This window comes from Schistocerca cancellata, chromosome 5, assembly GCF_023864275.1.
Source record: "Schistocerca cancellata isolate TAMUIC-IGC-003103 chromosome 5, iqSchCanc2.1, whole genome shotgun sequence".
Lineage (NCBI taxonomy): Eukaryota > Metazoa > Arthropoda > Insecta > Orthoptera > Acrididae > Schistocerca > Schistocerca cancellata.
Window position 1 is genome coordinate 331,051,807 of NC_064630.1, and position 19,689 is coordinate 331,071,495.

Consider the following 19,689-nt stretch of genomic DNA (forward strand, 5'->3'; position numbering starts at 1 on the left):
CCTTTCAAAGGAACCATCCCAGTATTTGCCTGAAGCAATTTAGAGAAACCACAGGAAACCCAAGGAAACAAACAATTTACCACATTACAACACTGAGGCAGGTTCATAAAAAGCAGTGAGGCTAACTACTGAAAACAGGATAAATGTTTTAAGACTGTGTTAAAAGAGGTGGTATGAAATGAGTTATATAGAAAGAGATGTGTGGTATATGTAGGGCTGGGCCCCTGCATATCAGCCACCACACTCGCAGATATGTTTCATGGGGCAGCATGGTCACTGCTTTTCCTTGGGAGGTTGTTTGTCAACAGAAGATTCACTAGGCTGTTTACTGTGAAGTCTCCTGCAGTCACCACAGAGGCTGGGAGTGCAAGACGCACTGATATACGGTGTGGAGGTTGCGGTAATAAGTGCTACAGTCACAGGCAACTATCTGTATCCATGCAATCACATGTCCACGTGACACCATGCATGTATCCTTCCACTGATGATTGTTTAGGTTACCTCTCAGCCTCTCAACACCTATTTCAGCTCTGGGCTCCAGACTGGCTGTCAACTGCTTTAAGTTTACACTTCAGACAACAAGGCCTGTCACTGCTGTTACCTATCAGATAGTGCCATCTCACACCTTTGACAGGATCATCAACTGCTGGACATCGGTTAGCCACACCTGCATGGGAGCTGTCTCTTGACGGCCCACGAGCTTAAAGCCTTGTGGTACAATGTCGCTGATCAACTCTGGTACCTCCTGGCTCACCACCACTTCTGGAAAATGCAGACCTGCCATAGAGGGGTACGCCATCAAATTGGGGTTTTCAGTTGTACCCAAGTGTGCACCTGCGTCCTTTTAAGTTGTAATGAGTTTAGTTAATGATTAATAAATAAAGAGTTGTTATTGCAATGTGTGAATTCAGAATCTTATCAGTCACACCACTTAGATAAGGATATTTCAGTGGTGATGAGGATTATGGTGTCGTGTTACAGTGTTCTTCCATCATGTGCCGTATACTATAGAGGCGAGGAGACTGACTCTCCCAAATGTTACACTCAAAGTTCATTAGGATACTCAGAATAGTGCCTCCTCAAGATTTGCCCTCTCCAATGCCAGCTACGGTGCCAGCTCCTGGTCTCGCCTGTTATCAGACCACTGTCCTCCTTTGTGCTGAGCCCGACGCTCCCATGCCACGACGGGACATTTTGCCCGGACAATGCTGCCATGGGCTGCCTTCATCCTGTGGGTGGCAAGTGCTTGGACAGGACATGGATGACAAGGCCACTTCTTTGTGTGTGTTTCAGTGTTTCCTGATGTGTCTTTTAAAGTTTTTGCTAGAGCGCAGTTTTAATTTTTTTTTGGAACTGATCATGGGTTTTTCAAGCAAACGCATTTTCACTTGTGTTCTAGTTGGCTTGATGGGGGCCAGCATGTTCACATTTATTGTGTTGTGACAGTCTGTATTCAAATACTACTAGAGTTCTAATTTGTCTACCCATGTACTGGACATGGACAATTCAATTCTTGGTTTCCATAACTGTGTTCGATTGCATGTTTATCTCGATATTGGTAGGCTTGCGTTGCAATTAGTGTTCCTCTTTTCTCAGTAGATGCAAGTTACTAGCAGTATTTCAGTGGCATATTCCTCATTCTTCTGTATATATGTAGGTTGTGGTTCATTGCAGCATTTCTTGTTTGAGATTTCTGTTCACTCACAGGAGCCATTGTTGCCTCAGGCCCTTCCATTCCACATTTGGGCAATTTACAGACCTGCTATGGAGCACCTCTCTGCTCACTCAGGTTCTACAGTCTTTCTCACAGTCTTCTGAGTGGATGTGATCAGGACCAGCATTCGAACAGGGTGTCCAGAAGTTTGCTTATAACAAGCTGGGCCATCTTCCATCGAGTTTGATGCAATCTTGTCATACCATGCGACACTCCATTTATAGTTTACAGAGGTCCCTGATAGAAGATCCTCTAGTATTATCCCAGCCACTAACATGCCGCCCTCTCACACCAACCACTTATCGTTGGCCCTTCAGACTCAGCCCAGTCATTGCTGGCCTGGTTGACTGGCCATCCTTTTGTCACCGGCCCTGCCAAAGCTGATACCCACTCCCTCACTGACCCTGCCACAGGCTGGCCATCTTGTCATTGCTGGCCCTTTCGTAACTGGCCCTTGTAATGATGTTTCCAGTTTGTCACCACTACCAGCTCTGTGGTCGCACCAGCAACTGGCTTAACTGTCGCTGCTGGCACCAACACAGCCATCTGTGCAGATACTTCTGTAGTCAGCACCAGACCTGTTGCAGCCAGCTATCTTTGTGTTGTTCCCAGTCACTGCCACCTCAGCCACCGCTGCCTCCTCTGCTGCGACCAGCCTAACTGTCTCCACTGGTACCACCAATTCCATCATAAAGTTCCTCTGGGTCTTCGGTTACAACTTCTTGTAAACTCTGCCACCAGTCCTGCCTATTTCCGGACTTACCTGTCACCACCTACAGCATCCACTTTTGGCCGTTCCCCTATGCACATGTGGCATGCTTCTTTCAATCTGATCAATTTTTTTGTGTTCATTAACTGATTGTGCTGTTGTTTCATTTCAGACTGCACTGGTTGGTGCCCTGGTGCTTCCTCCTTTGGGTGAAGTGCTTATCTGAAATAGTTACACCATCTCTCCTGAAGGGCAGAAGGTAATACACGGAGGGCTGGACCCTTGTATATTTGGCCACCACACTCATGGATATACTTTACTGGCCAGCACAGCACTTACTTTACCCTGAGAGGTTCTTTGTCAACAGAAGATACACTGGGCTGTTTACTGTCTAGCCTCCCATAGTTGCCACAGTGTCTGGGGGTGCAAGCTTTGTCAATATGTGGCACATAGGTCGCGGTAATCAGCACTGAAGTCCCAGGCCCCTATTTACATCTGCACGGTTGTGTCTCCGTGTGACACCATGCATGTTCCTCCACTGATGGGTACTTAGGCTGTTGCTCAGCCCTCAGCACCACATTCCACATCAAGCGCCAGACTGACCCTCAGCTGTCTCACATCTGTGATTTGGACCACAATGCCTGCTGCTACTGCTACCCATCAGACAGTGTTGTCTCAGGTGCTGAGCATCCATCAGCCACTTCCACACCTGAGTTCACAGCCTCATGGTACAGAGCCACTTATCATCCAGGGTACCTCCTGGCTGATTGCCACTTCCAACAATTGTGGAAGCTGCCATAGCGGGCACCCACTGCACTACGTCAAGGAGGGCTTTTTACTTTTACTCAAACGTGTGCCTTCTTGGTTTGAAGTTGTGTGGAATTTAATTTATGGTTAATAAATAAAGAGTTGTTACTGGAACGTATGAATTCAATCTCTACCAGTCAACCCCTCGAGAAATGGTACTTCAAGATGCTAGTATCAAATTCAGTTTATTCCAAAGTAAATGTGTCAATATTCAAAAGTAGCTTATTACCTAAAAAGATATCCAGAAAACCAAAAGAAAGGGTAAGCCACGGATAAATAATGGAATTAAAATCACATGTAAGAGGAAGACAGAAATTTATAAAAAGGTAAAAATAAGTCAGGATCCAATGTCGTCGTCGTGGTCTTCAGTCCAGAGACTGGTTTGATGCAGCTCTCCATGGTACTCTATCCTGTGCAAGCTTCTTCATCTCCCAGTACCTACTGCAACCTACATCCTTCTGAGTCTGCTTAGTGTATTCATCTCTTGGTCTCCCTCTACAATTTTTACCCTCCACACTGCACTCCAATACTAAATTGGTGATTCCTTGATGCCTCAGACCATGTCCTACCAACCGATTCCTTCTTCTTGTCAAGTTGTGCCACAAACTCCTCTTCTCCCCAATTCTATTCAATACCTCCTCATTACTTACATGATCTACCCATCTAATCTTCAGCATTCTTCTGTAGCACCACATTTCGAAAGCTTCTATTCTCTTCTTCTCCAAACTATTAATCGTCCATGTTTCACTTCCATACATGGCTGCACTCCATACAAATACTTTCAAAAACGACTTCCTGACACTTAAATCTATACTTGATGCTAATAAATTTCTCTTATTCAGAAATGCTTTTCTTTCCATTGCCAGTCTACATTTTATATCCTCTCTACTGCGATAATCATCAGTTATTTTGCTCCCCAAATAGCAAAACTCACCTACTACTTTAAGTGTCTCATTTCCTAATTAATTCCTCAGCATCACCCAACTGAATTACAATGTCATCGGCAAACCTCAAAGTTTTTATTTCTTCTCCATGGATTTTAATTCCTACTCCAAATTTTTCTTTTGTTTCCTTTACCACTTTTTCAATATACAGATTGAATAACATCAGGGATAGGCTACAACCCTGTCTCACTCCCTTCCCAACCACTGCTTCCCTTTCATGTCCCTCGGCTCTTGTAACTGCCATCTGGTTTCTAAGCAAATTGTAAATAGCCTTTCGCTCCCTGTATTTTACCCCTGCCACCTTCAGAATTTGAAAGAGGGTATTCCAGTTAACATTATCAAAAGCTTTCTCTAAGTCTAAATATCCTAGAAACGTAGGTTTGTCTTTCCTTAATCTATCTTCTAAGATAAGTTGTGGAGTCAGTACTGCCTCACGTGTTCCAGCATTTCTATGGAATCCAAACTGATCTTCCCCGAGGTCGGCTTCTACCAGTTTTTCCCTTCGTCTGTAAAGAATTTGTTTTAGTATTTTGCAGCTGTGACTTATTAAACTGACAGTTCAGTAATTTTCACATCTGTCAACATCTGCTTCCTTTGGGATTGGAATTATTATATTCTTCTTGAAGTCTGAGGGTATTTCACCTGTCTCGTACACCTTGCTCATCAGATGGTAGTTTTGTCAGGAATGGCTCTCCGAAGGCTGTCAATAGTTCTAATGGAATGTTGTCTATTCCCGGGGCTTTTATTCATTATTAAACCTACTCCTGCAGTACTCTTATTTGATTTTGTATTTATAACCCTGTGTTCACCTGACCAGAAGTCTAACCGAACTTCACTAATTCCCACTATATCTAACTTTAACCTATCCATTTCCCTTTTTAAATTTTCTAACCTGTCTGCCCGATTAAAGGATCTGACATTCCACGCTCCGATCCATAGGATGCCAGTTTTCTTTCTTCTGATAACAACGTCCTCCTGAGTAGTCCCCGCCTGGAGATCCGAATGGGGGACTATTATACCTCTGGAATATTTTGCCCAATAGGATGCCATCATCATTTAACCATACAGTATAGCTGCATGCCCTCGGGAAAAATTACGACTGTAGTTTCCCCTTGCTTTCAGCCGTTTGCAGTACCAGCACAGCAAGGCCGTTTTGGTTAATGTTACAAGGCCAGATCAGTCAATCATCCAGACTGTTGCCCCTGCAACTACTGAAAAGGCTGCTGCCCCTCTACAGGAACCATACATTTGTCTGGCCTCTCAACAGATACCCTTCCATTGAGGTTACACCTATGGTATGGCTATATTTATCGCTGAGGCATGCAAGCCTCCCCACCAACGGCAAGGTCCATGGTTCATGGGAAGGCAGGATCCAATATTACTTGCATACTACAAAACTTAAATATTTTATGGAGTCATTAAAATGTCAAGAAGTAGGCAAAGATTACTGCTACAAAGGATACTGTCAAACAAGAGATAGGACTGCCAGTCAGTGTACAAGATACCATAACGAATTAAACTAAATGACAATGTTTTGACTGATAATTCACAATCTGTGAGTACTTATTGCAACTACTTTCCAAATTTAACAGCAAAATTAGAATTAAATGATTCAGTTAAAGAAGCAAGAAAGAGAATACAATAAAAATGTCATTCCATAAAAATTTATGCTACAAGGACCAGCACCAACATCCTTCTCTAAAATTAACAGAATTATAAAAACTCTATGTCAATGTCCTTCCACTTAACAGTCAGCAAACAGAATTTATACTTTATGCAGACAGTAATAGTGTTTCAATAAATCCCATTGAAGAGAAAGCCATTCAAGAGAGTGTCATTGACATTTTTCAAAGAATTATTAAATATGTCTCTGAAAAGTGACTATCTCTTAATTCTGATAAAATGCACTAATTCATCTTTGTACAACCAACATAGTTATATCAACAAATGATGTAGCACATCATGACCTGGAGTTAGTAAATAGGGTAGAATGCTCCAAATTTTTGGGTGTACATATTGATGAGAACCTGAACTGGAAGAAATATATTACTGAGCTTCTGAAACAGTTAAATTCAGCTGCTTTTGGTCTTTGCTAGTCTTATAAATAAATGAGCCTTGACATATTATGCAAATTTTGTTCAATAATGTCTTACTGAATAATTTTCTGGGATAACTCATCAATTAGAAACCAAATATTGACCACACAAAAGCAAGCAGTAGGAATAATATGTGGTGTTCACGTGCCTTGTCATGTAGGAGTTTGGTGTTTTAACTGCATCATCACAATACAAATATTTGCTAAAAAATTCATCATAAATGACCGATCACAATTTGAGAAGAACAGTGACAGCAATACCTACAATACTACAGGAAAAAAAATGTCCATTGTTACCCATTATTAAATGGCCAAGGACAGAGTTCAATATATAGCACAAAAATTTTTGATAATTTTCTCTATAACATAAAATGTCTGACGCAGGTAGTGAAGGAAGTTCTAAATCTCACTAAAATCCTTTCTTCTGAACAACTTCTTCCATTCCACAGATGAATTTGTTTAAAAACTAGAAGCTTGTCTTTAGAAAAAAAAAACACACACACACACACACACACACTTGTTCTTAAGTGTTGTTGCATGAGTAAGACTAACAAATAATGTGTTTACTAGTATTAACACTAATCATGTATATGTCTCTAGTATACTGACTTGTTCCACAGCACTCCAATCAAATACTCATTCAAATGATCTATGGAATGTATAACTAACTATACACTATCAGCGAGTACGTAAATCATTAGAGTTGCAATTCTCTGTGACAGGTAGAATAGCCACTAGAGCGGTCAGTGTTGCTGTCAGTCCTGGTAGGGAATATAACGGCTGAAGTGTTGGCAGAAGAGCCAACACTGTGTCGCTATAGGAGGCCAAAATGCATGCGTTTAATTACACGCTGACTGGCATGAGGTCTGGAACAGTTAAGGAAATTAATAGTAGCAAATAAAGTACGTAGTTGATATAATACTTAACTTTAATCCACAATTGGTGTACATCGCTCTTGACGGTACATGTTATAATCTCAATATCAAATGCTATGGCGCCTTGCTAGGTCGTAGCAAATGACGTAGCTGAAGGATATGCTAACTATCGTCTCGGCAAATGAGAGCGTAGTTGTCAGTGATCCATCTCTGGCTAAGTCGGCTGTACAACTGGGACGATTGCTAGTAAGTCTCTCTAGACCTACCGTGTGGCGGCGCTCGGTCTGCCATCACTGACAGTGGCGACATGCGGGTCCGTCGTATACTAGCGGACCGCGGCCGATTTAAAAGCTACCACCTAGCAAGTGTGGTGTCTGGCGGTGACACCACAACGGCCATGAACAGTGTCAGATATTCTATGATCTCTGTAAAAGACTCTGAGATTCATATTCATATGAGACGGCTTTATCAGCACCTCACGGAGTTTGGAGGAGCCTCATTGTGGGTCTCAATTTTGCTGGCTGGATGAATCATGCAATATCCACATCTGTGGGGCACTCAGATGTTAATGGTGGCCCAATGTTGGACTGCAAGGAACATGAGAACAGTCATACTCATCATCATGTCATGGTTCCTGTCCACTACATCTGACCATCACAATGGAAGATCACTGTACTGTGCACCAAGCACGTAGTAACCCTTTCACATCTGCACTCGACATCCGAGAACAAATAATAGACTCCGTGCTACATTCTGTGTCATCCCACGCTACTGGTCAAAGACTAGCAGCACCTGGACAAGGGAATTACAGTCCCATGCATAGGCTGCCATTAACACCACATTACAAACAGCTGTATTTGAATTGGAGCTCTGACAAGGAAGAATGGACTGCTGTTGAATAGTGTTACATTATGTTCAGCGATGAATGATTGTTCTGTACTATCCTGGATGATCGTCATCAATGCGTATAGCAGTGACCTAGGGAAAGGTCTCATTCTTCCAATGTTTTGAAGAGGCACTGCGGTGTTACTCCTGGCCTAGTGGGGTAGAGAGACAATGGATGTGAATTCAGGTTATGGCTGGTAGTGATTGACAGAACTCTGACAGGGAACATAACAGACACCCTGCATTCTCATGTGTTATCTCTTATGCGACAGTATTGTGATGTCATTTTTCAACAGGACAATGCTTGTCCATACATGGCACGTGTCTATGAACTGTCTGGGTGATGCTAAGCTAGTCCTATGGCCAGCAAGGTCCCCAGGTCTGTTCCTGGCAGAAAATGTGAGATTAGCATGGGTATCAACTCTGTTCAGTGCCAGTACCCAGGATATCGGTTGTGGGCCAGTGTGCCTCAGGAGAGGATATTATGTTTTATGATACTTTTTCCCACTGAATTAATGCATACATACAGGCTGATAAGTGAGCTCATACTGCCAAGTTCTCTGTAGATTTGACTCAATTTTCTTATCGCTGAAATAACACTGCATACCCACTCAACCTGTGAGGTTTCGTTTCATTTGCTCCTCCCCTTCTGAGAGCTCCACTTTTTTGTCAAGCCCTGCCCATTTTACCTCCTAGATGTGCAAAATGTTCATGTTCTTCAGGGTTATTGCGTGTATGAGACTGTTAATATATGTACTATATTTCAAATCAAATCGTATCTTTATTGCCACATGACATGATTCATATACACAAACTTTTTGTGACTCAGGTGAGTCATCAGTTGTGAGACAGCTAACACACTACTGAAATTAATCTAAATTTGTGACATACTGGCATTTTGTTTTACACCTGCAGGTATCTGATATTATGATTCAGAAGACTTTGTCAACTGGATACAATTTGATATAAACACAAAAAGGTGCCACTCTCCCCCACAGATACAGTTATTCACAGATTACGCACAGGAATAACACAAGAAATCTTCTATGCTATGACAGCATCTACTTACCAGGAGTTTTTCTAGTATGGGTTCAGAATTTTTGGCATATTGGTGCCGAGTTTGCACTACATTGTATTATTTGCAAATTTCATACTCTCATAGTGTGGGGTTTTTCGAACAGTTATCTTTTATTTGATTGAGCCTGGTCCCATACTGGTGGGGAAAGTAATTGTACTCAGCAAATCTCATGTTTCTTTTTGTCAATGTGAGTACTTGATACTTATACAAGCTTGGAATGGTTTTTAGATTTAATTTTGCAAGTGGAGATCTGCAATGCCGTTTCTTTATAAATTCCACTGAGGATAGAATTACATTTTTCTGTGATTTAACATTTGAGTGTATTAGGTATTAGTTAAAACAGCCCCCCCCCCCATCCACCAACCCCCCTCCCCCCCCCCCCCCCAAAAAAAAAAATTATACTACACCTAATGACTGAAAGAGAGATTGGGATTCTTCAATCAACTCACATGAAAATGTAGCTCTGTTTATGATATTCAGCTTTTAGCTTACCTCAGTTATACAGTGCATAGATAACTTTCATAGAATTTAATTTCAAACTATTATGTTTAACTGATATTTCTAGTTTCCCAAGCTTCTGCCTAATATGACTGATTAAGTCTTCGTCAGTTTTGTAGCAGCTTATTATGTTGAATCACCTGCATGTATGATGGTGGCAGACTGAACCTGTCCTGGTAGGCCTATATCATTTATAAACAGTATTTGTAGAAGGAGCTTAAACACTTGGTTTTGGATATGAGCACAGGTGTTGCATTGGTGCTCTGCCATCATGGTCTGAGCATTAAATAATTTGCAGTTTTTTATGTGGTTTGATTTCTGTTGTAATGTAACTTCATTTGTAGTTGTCCACTACTGCACAGTAAATTACTCACAACTCTTGTTATATATCATGATGTTTTGCCTGCTTACATAGATGACTTCAGTTTTTAGTTTACTGTTATTGTAGTGTTCAGTGGAACCTCCCATAGTGAACATACTTCATTCCAGTATCTTACTCGCAGTGCGAAACACTAACTCAATGAAACAATTTATCTCACATAAATTATTGCAAAATATGATAATGCGTTCCATGCAGAAAAAGTAGTAAAAGTTTTATCTTATTCATGCCATTTATTCATAGAAAATTACACATACAGTATCATGTACTTTATTATTCATGATACATAACTAATTCTTTTTTTACTGGAAATCTGTCTGTAATCATTTGTTTCTGCCAATGCTTCAACACTTGGCAAAAATGCAACATAGCCTTATCATCAAGTAAATTTGTGGCATGCATAGCCACTGCTTTATTGGGATGATTTTCAAGGTACAGTGCAACCAATTGCCATGCTTTAAGCATTGCTGCTTTGCTGTTACCGCCTCTCCCCCCCCCCCTTCCCCCCCCTCCTCCTCTGAACTCCTTTCCACAAGTTCCTGCTGCGAAACACACTGCAACTCCATAAGCTCTTTGGTGGTCATTTCTAGGCTGTGATATTCTACAAGTTCATCAATATCATTGTTATCCAATTCTAGTCCCATGCTCTTAGCCAAATATATAATCTCATTGACTACAGGCTCCATAGGTACTAACTCAAATGCCTCAAAGTCACATTCAACAACACACTATGACCAAAGCTTCTTCCAGGCAGAAGTGAGAGTTGTCTTGGTAAACCCTTCCCAAGCCTTTTTAATTAGCTTAATAAATGTCGAAGTAGTATTTCCAAAACTCTCTTAGAGTGAGATTGGTAGCTTCAGTCAACTCAAAGCAATGCTCAAAGAGTGCTTAAATGTAGAGCTTCAGAAAGTTAGAAATAGTCTGCTGGTCCATACGCTGAAGTGACGGAGTGGTGTTGGGAGGCAGAAATTGTATCTTGATGAATTGAAATCCTTCGAGGATGTGGTCTTTTAGGCTTGGAGAATGGGCAGGAGCATTGTCCATAACAAGCAACACATGGAGTGGCAGATTCATCTCAAGCAATTATTTTTTCACCAAAGGACCAAACATTTCATTGATCCGATCACAAAAAAGACCACATGTCACCAAAGCCATGTTGTTGGACCTCAACATTACATTTAACCTGCTCTTCTGGGCTTTACACTTCTTGAGGGCTTGTGGAGTTTCTGAATGGTAAGTAAGCAATGATTTAATTTCAAATCCCTGTCTGCATCGGCACAGAATAGCAGCGTGAGATGGTCTTTCTCTGGCTTGTGAATGGGCAATGCATTCTCCTCTGCTGTTATAAAGGTATGTTTCAGCATCTTTTTCCAGAACAGACCCACTTTGTCACATTTAAAAACCCGTTGTGGCAAGTAACCCTCAGAATCTACGTGCATCTTGAAGTTTCTGATGAAGTTCTCTGGTGCCTTTGTGTCGGAGATGGCTTCTTCACCATCCCTCACAATGCTGTTGATGCCGGTCCTTCTCTTAAATTTTTTTTTAAGCACCCACAGCTTCCCTGAAATACTTCTTCGGCCACTGGGGATCCTGGTGTCTTCTTAATGAGGCCAGCGAAAATCATTTACACCCTCTCAGATGTTGTCATTGCAAGTAGAGATCTGCAATGCTGTTTCTTTATAAATTCCACTGAGGATAGGATTACATTTTTCTGTGATTTAACATTTGAGTGTATTAGGTATTAGTTAAACCAGCCCCCCCCCCCCCCTGCATCCACCCCATCCACATAAGGAGCAAACTTTTGACATCCTCTTGAATACAAAACTGTTGTTCGGTTACCTGGGTTACTCCCTTTAAAGTATCTATCTCCTTAATCTTGTCCTTGTTCTTGAGGATAGTGCAAATAGTTGATGTAGACCGATAGTACATGTGCTCTAAATCAGCAACACCCACACCACATTTTCAATGATTTTACAGCTCATTTCTAAGATCATTTTCTTTCTCTTATGGCTGTCTTCCAACAGCTTTATTTTGGGGACATTTCCACAAAGGTTATTAAAATTTGCACACAAACAAGACACTGTGTGAACACAAGTTTAGAAATATGTATGATCACAAGCTGCACTAAAGTTGTAGCATAAAGAGCGCTACAGCCAGACTGCATTATGTACTAAAGACATTGTTCATATGTCACTGCAGACAATGAAAGGTATTCATATTGTTGAATGTTTCCCTCACTGTGCACGAATGGCCGGTGACATCACACTAAATCATCATCACTCATTATGAAAAACATCATTCAATGAGTCATTTTTTTACAATTTGCTTTGCTCGTTATGCTAAATGTGCATTACACGAGGTGCTCATTATGAGAGGTTCCGTTGTATGTACATCTGAATGGTTCAGTACATTTTCTTTTCTCTTTTCCACCATTTGTCAGTAAAAGATGACTAATAATCCACAAATGGTGTGGCAGATATGACTTTCTGCTACGGTTCAGCAAGTGAAAGTAACCTGTGAGACCATGTCCCCTATGCTAAAAAATATCTACAAGTGATGAGCTGTCTGAGAATATTTTCCAGCATTTAATGTAGATATAGGTTATCTAGCACTCCAAAAGGTAATCATTCTGCACTCATGAGATGGGAGTCATCCTCTTATCTCAGTGGTAGTTCATGAATACTTGCTGTACTCTCTCTCACAAAGAATATGTTTCCAGAACAATGTTTATTGGACTTTTTACAACCGTTAACACTTCTCAAAATAATAGATTTTTTTTTAACTGGTTTGTTATATTACAGTACTGAACCTTGGGGGTTCACCTTACACATGTCTTTCCACTCAGAGAGGAATTTATTGCCATGCTGTGTACAAGTGCTCTTTGCTTACTGTCTGCTCTGCTTATTTTTGTGGGCAATTAGTTATCAGCATAAGTTGCACTGCAGGCTGCCCTGAAACTTCAGCAATTACACATGGTGATTAAGTGTGATGAATTACAATATTTTATTAGCTCTTATATACTGGTTGTCTCTCTGAAGACACGTCAGGTACATTTTTGGCAGATATTTGTAATTTTGTTTTAGCACTGTGTGGAGCACACACAAATACTGCTCATCATATACTTCATGAAATGCCCAGTATCAATGGAAAGCATTGGTTTGTTTCCCATTACAAACAAGCAAACAAACAAAATCATTGTTAAGGTGAGATTTTACATCCCCATTCTATAGAGAGGCCCCAGACTATTCTAATGCAAAATTCACTTTATCAGTCTAACTGGGGCCATACAACAAGAAGAAAAACAAGTACCCCAAGGAGTAATTTGTGTACTGACCCGCCCTGCAATGTCTGCTACTGCTAAAGGGCAGTGCTACTCATTCACAACTGGAGTACTGTTTATTCTTTTACTCTCCCTGTTAATACATACCAATAAAACAAATATTTTGCTAGACTAATTTGGGACTACTCTACCAAATTGGAATGTAAAATCTCACTTTAGAAATAATTCTGTTTGTAATTGGAAAAAAACAGACACTTCCAATGACACTTTCTGTCTTGGGCTGACTCCATTTACACTGCGCAAAAATGAAATTGTGAATGTCCCCCAAAACAGAGAGAAAATGTACCTGATGCCTCTTAGTGGAGACACACTGTATATCTGAGAAAATAGGTAACATTGAGTTAGATCTACAGTTCTCCATATTGGCTTGCTTACCATATTTATGAACTAGCCATACTTTCGCATCTTCCAGTGGAACATCCTTCATCAAAAGTTTGGTTGATTATGAGAGAGAATGGTGTGCAATATTATGACATATTTTTTAACTGTTTTAATGGGAATTTCATTCCAGTCTGCAGAGTTTAAATTTTTAATGACAATATGACTTTCAAAATGTCATCATTGTCAACAGGGAAAACTTAAAAGTCTATGTCATTTCATTTTATATACTGTTTCCTCATCTTGATATTAGACACACTTAATTACTTTTGTTAACCATTATTTGACTTGCGAGACTTGTTGACAATCACCACGTATTGTTATATGAGAAAGCAATTGTTAAATATATCCATGATCTCAGTTCTGAAATTATTTTAGTTTATATTTGGTGAAGTGTGATCACCGACTGAACACCTGATGAGTCTCAGTTATTTTTATGAAATACATTCACATTTCCTTGACTAAAGTTCCCACAATTTTGCTTATGCAGCCTGTATTTAATCTTGGTAACGATATTAAAAAAGCTTCATTATTTGATACTACCACATTTAGAATCAATATTTCTGTTACTCTATAATTACAGTTACTTAACAATATTATCTACACATGTAGCGAATGCCATTTTGATCATAATTGGTCAAAATTAAAATTAATGGTATCAAAATGAAGATTTTCTTAAGAAAACTGTAAGACTAACAAAGAGGCAGAATGGTTAGCCTATCCTTTTCTTTAGGAGGTGAAATTCCAGGACTGTCAATACACACTTTTAATCCCAACACCAAATCAGTCATCTCATCCTGGGAGCCCCTTCTTTGCAGCCTTCCCTAATCTATTACTCTTTCCTCCCTGAGGAAGGACCAAAAGCTATATTTTTTAAATATGTCTGACAGCAGTAATGGAAATTTGCCCCCTGAAAGTGAATACTGGTCAACTACTCCACCCTCATGTAATTTTAAAATTTAGATTTAATAGATTTGTAGCTACTAGGTTCTTTAAATTTGAAATAAATTTTTCATAAGCTTTTACATCCATGTTGTATACTGGTTTCTCTATTTTGAAAATGTGTAACAATGATTCATATTTACTAAGGAACACTGAGCTACTGCGATATCTAGGAATAAAGTATATGCTGGTTATTAGCAGGTTACATTCTCTACATTTTATGCAGCTATTTTCAAATGAGATATCTTCATTTAGAAACTTACAACTGTATCCGATTTCATAGTTTACCATGGGGTGAAGCAGTATGTAACAGCCTCAAGTCTTGTGGATGCCAAGTAAATGATGATAAAAAAAATTTGAAGTGTATCTCACACAATCATTTAAATCCTTGTACATGATTCCAATCAACAACATGTGGAATAAAATAAAACTGATGATAAGAAGTAAAGTAAGATACATTATGTTATACCTGAGCAGTTGATGAGCTCATGACTCTGAGCTCGTGTTCCAGCTAATTCAAGACCTGCTTCATCTACACACCAGCAGCTATTGGAATTACACTGGACAGGCTCAAATTCACCACTGTGGGTACATTTAGGGATTCTTACAGGTTCTTGCAACATTCGGGAATGTCTCTCAGCTTCTTGTTTTAACTGCTCACAACCTGCAACAAGTAAACGAATCTTTCCTTAAAATCCACGCACGCTGGTGTATTCTCACATTAAATACGTGGTACAGGTATGAATAAAGACACTTCAGAAAATCAATGCTGTTCACATACTAGAAAATGAACCTTTCAGTAGAAAAATATCCATAATACATGAGATTATTCATACAGTAAATTCTTTAAAAGAGAGTGTCATTACATCGAATAGTACCTTTGTCCTATGGTGCAGCTTTGGAAAACATTTAAACTGTGATAGACCAAGCATTAGAAAAAAAAATATTGAGCTAAAGTGATAATTGCATTATGAAGCTTTCAGTCAAACATGTTAAAAATCTTTATCTGGTGCACCAACTAACCACGAGCTAAGGATAAACACTAACAACGAAAAAGTGACGTTGATAAAGTGGACAAGCCTTTGACAGGAAACTATGTCAAGCAAGTAAACGAATTCTAAAACATAATCAGTGGATGGATTTTGACAGTTACAAACACAGAGTGCAAATAGTGAGAGGCAAACGGTGATTTTAGCAACAAAATAGTGCCTTTATTGAAGATAAAGATGACAATCATTTGCAATTTGTCATTAGTAAAAGTGTGATTAATTCAGATTTGCCTTCCGTTTCAATTACCAAAAATCTACATCTACACTCTGTAAGTCACATAATAATGTTTGGCACAGGGTACTTTGGATATATCTATATCAATACAATACAATATCTACCATCTCCCTCCCTTCCTATTTCATTTGTGAACTGTGGGCGGGACAAACAACTATCAGTAAACCTCCACCTATGCTTGAATTTATCTGATGTTACTGTTATGGTCATTTCATAAGATATGTATAGGACGAAAGAATATGTCACACAATTCTTCTTGGGAAGCACCTTTTCATAATTTTAACTGTAAATGTCTATCTTGTAACTTCAGACACTGGAGTTGGACGAGTATCTCCACAATATATCTTCATAGTGAAACATGTCACTGTCTTTTGGATTTTCTTGTACTCCCTAAATGTCCCAGACTGATGGGCATTACACAGGAATTGCCCAAGCATCTGTTTTGTAAGCCGCCTATTTCATAGCTTAATTGCATATCCACAAAATATCTTCCAATACCAGTCTGACAAATACATCCTTCCTACAATTACTTTCATTTGTGTTTCTTCCATTTTTATCTCACTCTGAATTCACATCTCTACACTTTTCTTTTGCTGTGACTTCCTCTGGTGACTTAATGTACAATTGAACAGTAATACAAGGGACAGCAGCCAGTTCCTGCATACAGTATAAACCTCTGAAAGCTTTCCTCACCTACAATAAAAATTTACACTGTGGGAATGAGCTCTTTTGTCTTGGAATACCTTTAAATAATAATAATAATAATAATAGAACATTGGTGACTAAGGGGACTGATTATAAATTACCATTTTAACTACAAACAAAAGGTGCCAACAAAGCTTATGCAATACTCTTGTAGTTTTACTACACTAATGGAAACTGACTGGTTATGACTCCTTACCCTCTCCCTTAAAACCCAAATCCTTTCGTCTTTCCCTCTCCTTCTCTCTTTCCTGATGGGGCAGCTGTTGGTTGCGAGGGCTGGAGTTTTGTGTGTGTGTTTCTGTGTCTATCGACGTGCCAGCGGTTTCGTTTGGTGGGTCGCACATCTTTGTTTTTGGATATATATATATATATATATATATATAAATTAGTTGAGAAGTGTTGAACAACTGGTACGCCCACAAACAAGTTGTTGAACAGTGAAGCTCAGCTTTCAAAGTTCCAAAGCTGAGATGCAGGGCAGAACATCTTATTCTGTTGCTTAACATTTATTCCACATGGCGAATGCCTGTCTTTTATTTATTTATTTATTTAGCATCCTATAGATCACACATGTGATATAGGATTTGTCATTCGATTACACGTAATACATAACAACACATTAGCATAATAAATTGACAAACATACACAAACAGCAAACAAATTACATACACATAGTACATAAGTAGTGTACAAGAACTTATTACCCAAAAACAAAAGTACGTGCTCATGATAAACAATTATAGATCATGAACTACGCCTTATACACAAAATGTATTACGGATATTTAACAGATTTTTCCTAACTACCATAATTATGAAGTTGAAAACATAATTAAATTAGTTTGAATTTTAAAAAAATAAGTACCGGTTTCAATCCACAGTCTGAGGACAGGTATTCATTTACACTGTAGTAGCATTTTTCCATCAAGTATTTTTTTATTTCATGCTTGAAATTATTTTTGCCTTTCAATTCTTCCCATATACCATACTGTTTTTGCAAATGCCTGGAATCTGATTGTGCAACACCTGTTATATCAGTTCAGTTCTTTCTTTCATTTTATGTTGTTCTAAATTATTTTATTAAAACAATATTTCTGTAAGTCATTGGCCGTTTTTAGACATTATATTTGTGAACTACCGCTTTTTGAAACTATCTGAATTAATATTTCTTTACCACATTTAAGAACATTATTTGTATATTGTGCACCATTCATTTACAATTCTATATTCCTAAAAGTTCCATTTCATTTTGCCTTGCATGTATGTTCTTGTCGATTTTATTTGTCTCTTTTCTAAGTGAAATGGTTTCTTACAAAGTCAGATATCATATTTTGTACAGAATATAACGTGTATTCATCTCCATGTGTCCAAAACAATCATTTCTCTACCAATTAGTTACTGTCAATGATAAATGATAGCCTTACTTTTATGAATACAATCAAGGTCACCTAAATTAGTTAATTTATAAGATAACTGTAAATAAATATCTTATGATGTTAACAGCCTCAATAACAAACTAGTGAAATGAAACCAGAAAGTGGAAAGAGTTGCAACTTTTTCAAGTTCTCGTTTAATTAGCACGACGACAGGTTCAAAACCCACACTAATTAAAATAACAAAATGCTTTCGTAACACAAATGGAAATTTGACACGACTGACTATACTCAAAATATCCGCCCCCGGGTGGGCTCGAACCACCAACCTTTCGGTTAACAGCCGAACGCGCTAGCCGATTGCGCCACGGAGGCTCGTGACCCATTACTGCCTAGACTTCAATGTGTAACTTTACCCACAAGCCAATACATATTACATGAATGCTGTGAAAACTGAGGACTGTTATTGAACATTACTCAGAAACGAAAGATCATTATCCCAATTCTCCATCGCTAAATATCGATGGCTATAAATTATGGACAAAAATGGAAATCATGTAAAAAATAAATTGAATCGCTAAAAACTCTATGGCCACGGAAATCCAAAGAATGCTTGTCACACTATACGGAATTTGTATCTAAATTAAGTTTAATCAAAATTTACCTTGGATCCATTAAGGACAAAATAATCCTCGGTTCCTTAGTTCAGACAAAATCAATGGCTCAGTGCTTATGACAACAGTACAACAGCATCTGCTGTTTATGTTTCACAATTGTATAACATCTACGTACAGACAAATTACAGAAGGGCCTTCTCACGATATTAGAATGGTCTCTCATCATGCAAAATCCTACTGTGATTTTTACATGGCATCCAAAAGCTAATGGACCAAAGAAGACCGGATGATTCGGTGTATTTTTAACTTTCGATGCACTGCTGTTTCGTTGGCGAATAGGAAATATGCGTTCACATGATGTTCAGATCATTAACAACGAGCATGTCTTAATAGGCGCTTGGTCTGTGCATTTCCCAAGTAACTTTCAAATAGGGGGCGCGCGCGCGCGCGCGCGCATGCACTTGGGAGCGCGAGCGCCTCTATCATCACGAGTGGAAAATTTAACATGAATGAAAAGACCGAGAGGTCAGCTGTATTCCGGTGCACGTGTTGGGTACGGCGTCCAATACTTTATGTCCAATTTATGCTGGTTTTCAGAATCAAAAATACAACTCTTATTTTAGATCTTCCACCATAAAGAAAAGCGTAGGCCTTCAAAACAGCCACCATGTTTTTGAAGTTAAGGAAGTTTTGTAGGTGTCCAGCAAGTGTTTCAGGGAATCCAGTGATAATCAGCAATCTTAAGCGGTTAAAACTAATTTACGCTGCATAAATACGTTTATTACAGTATTATGAGAATGTTGTATGTATAATTAGCGATATGTGCAGCAGGTTGTGAAAGGAGGTGAATGAGTGTAAAGCAGGACTCTCAGGGCGCTGTCAACATGTGGCTGCATTGTTCATTATAATACAGACCACCACAATTAACGGTTATACAACAATCAGCAGTCGTGCCAACTTAACATTTTTAAATGAACATACAGATAATGATGATGTGATGGCGATAAGGAAACTCAGTGATAAAGAGTTCTTGCAGTAGAGCACATTTAGATGCGTTGTCGCACAGT

The 19,689-nt window shown here is 39.1% G+C and overlaps 1 protein-coding gene and 1 non-coding gene across 4 annotated transcripts in view; both read right to left on the bottom strand.

The window, feature by feature from the left end:
* The window catches only part of LOC126187545 (balbiani ring protein 3-like), a 245,985-nt gene that overhangs the window by 91,800 nt on the left and 134,496 nt on the right, over positions 1-19,689 (bottom strand). For 2 of the 3 annotated variants that reach the window (XM_049928696.1, XM_049928693.1), the window contains exon 3: positions 15,114-15,308. In XM_049928696.1, the coding sequence (XP_049784653.1) occupies positions 15,114-15,308 (195 nt within the window). Of the gene's footprint in view, positions 1-15,113; positions 15,309-18,669; positions 19,012-19,689 lie in introns of those variants that run through there. The other variant, XM_049928695.1, reaches the window with a different exon arrangement.
* Positions 18,307-18,380, bottom strand: Trnan-guu (transfer RNA asparagine (anticodon GUU)). Its single transcript has one exon. It is a non-coding gene; the product is annotated as a tRNA-Asn (tRNA).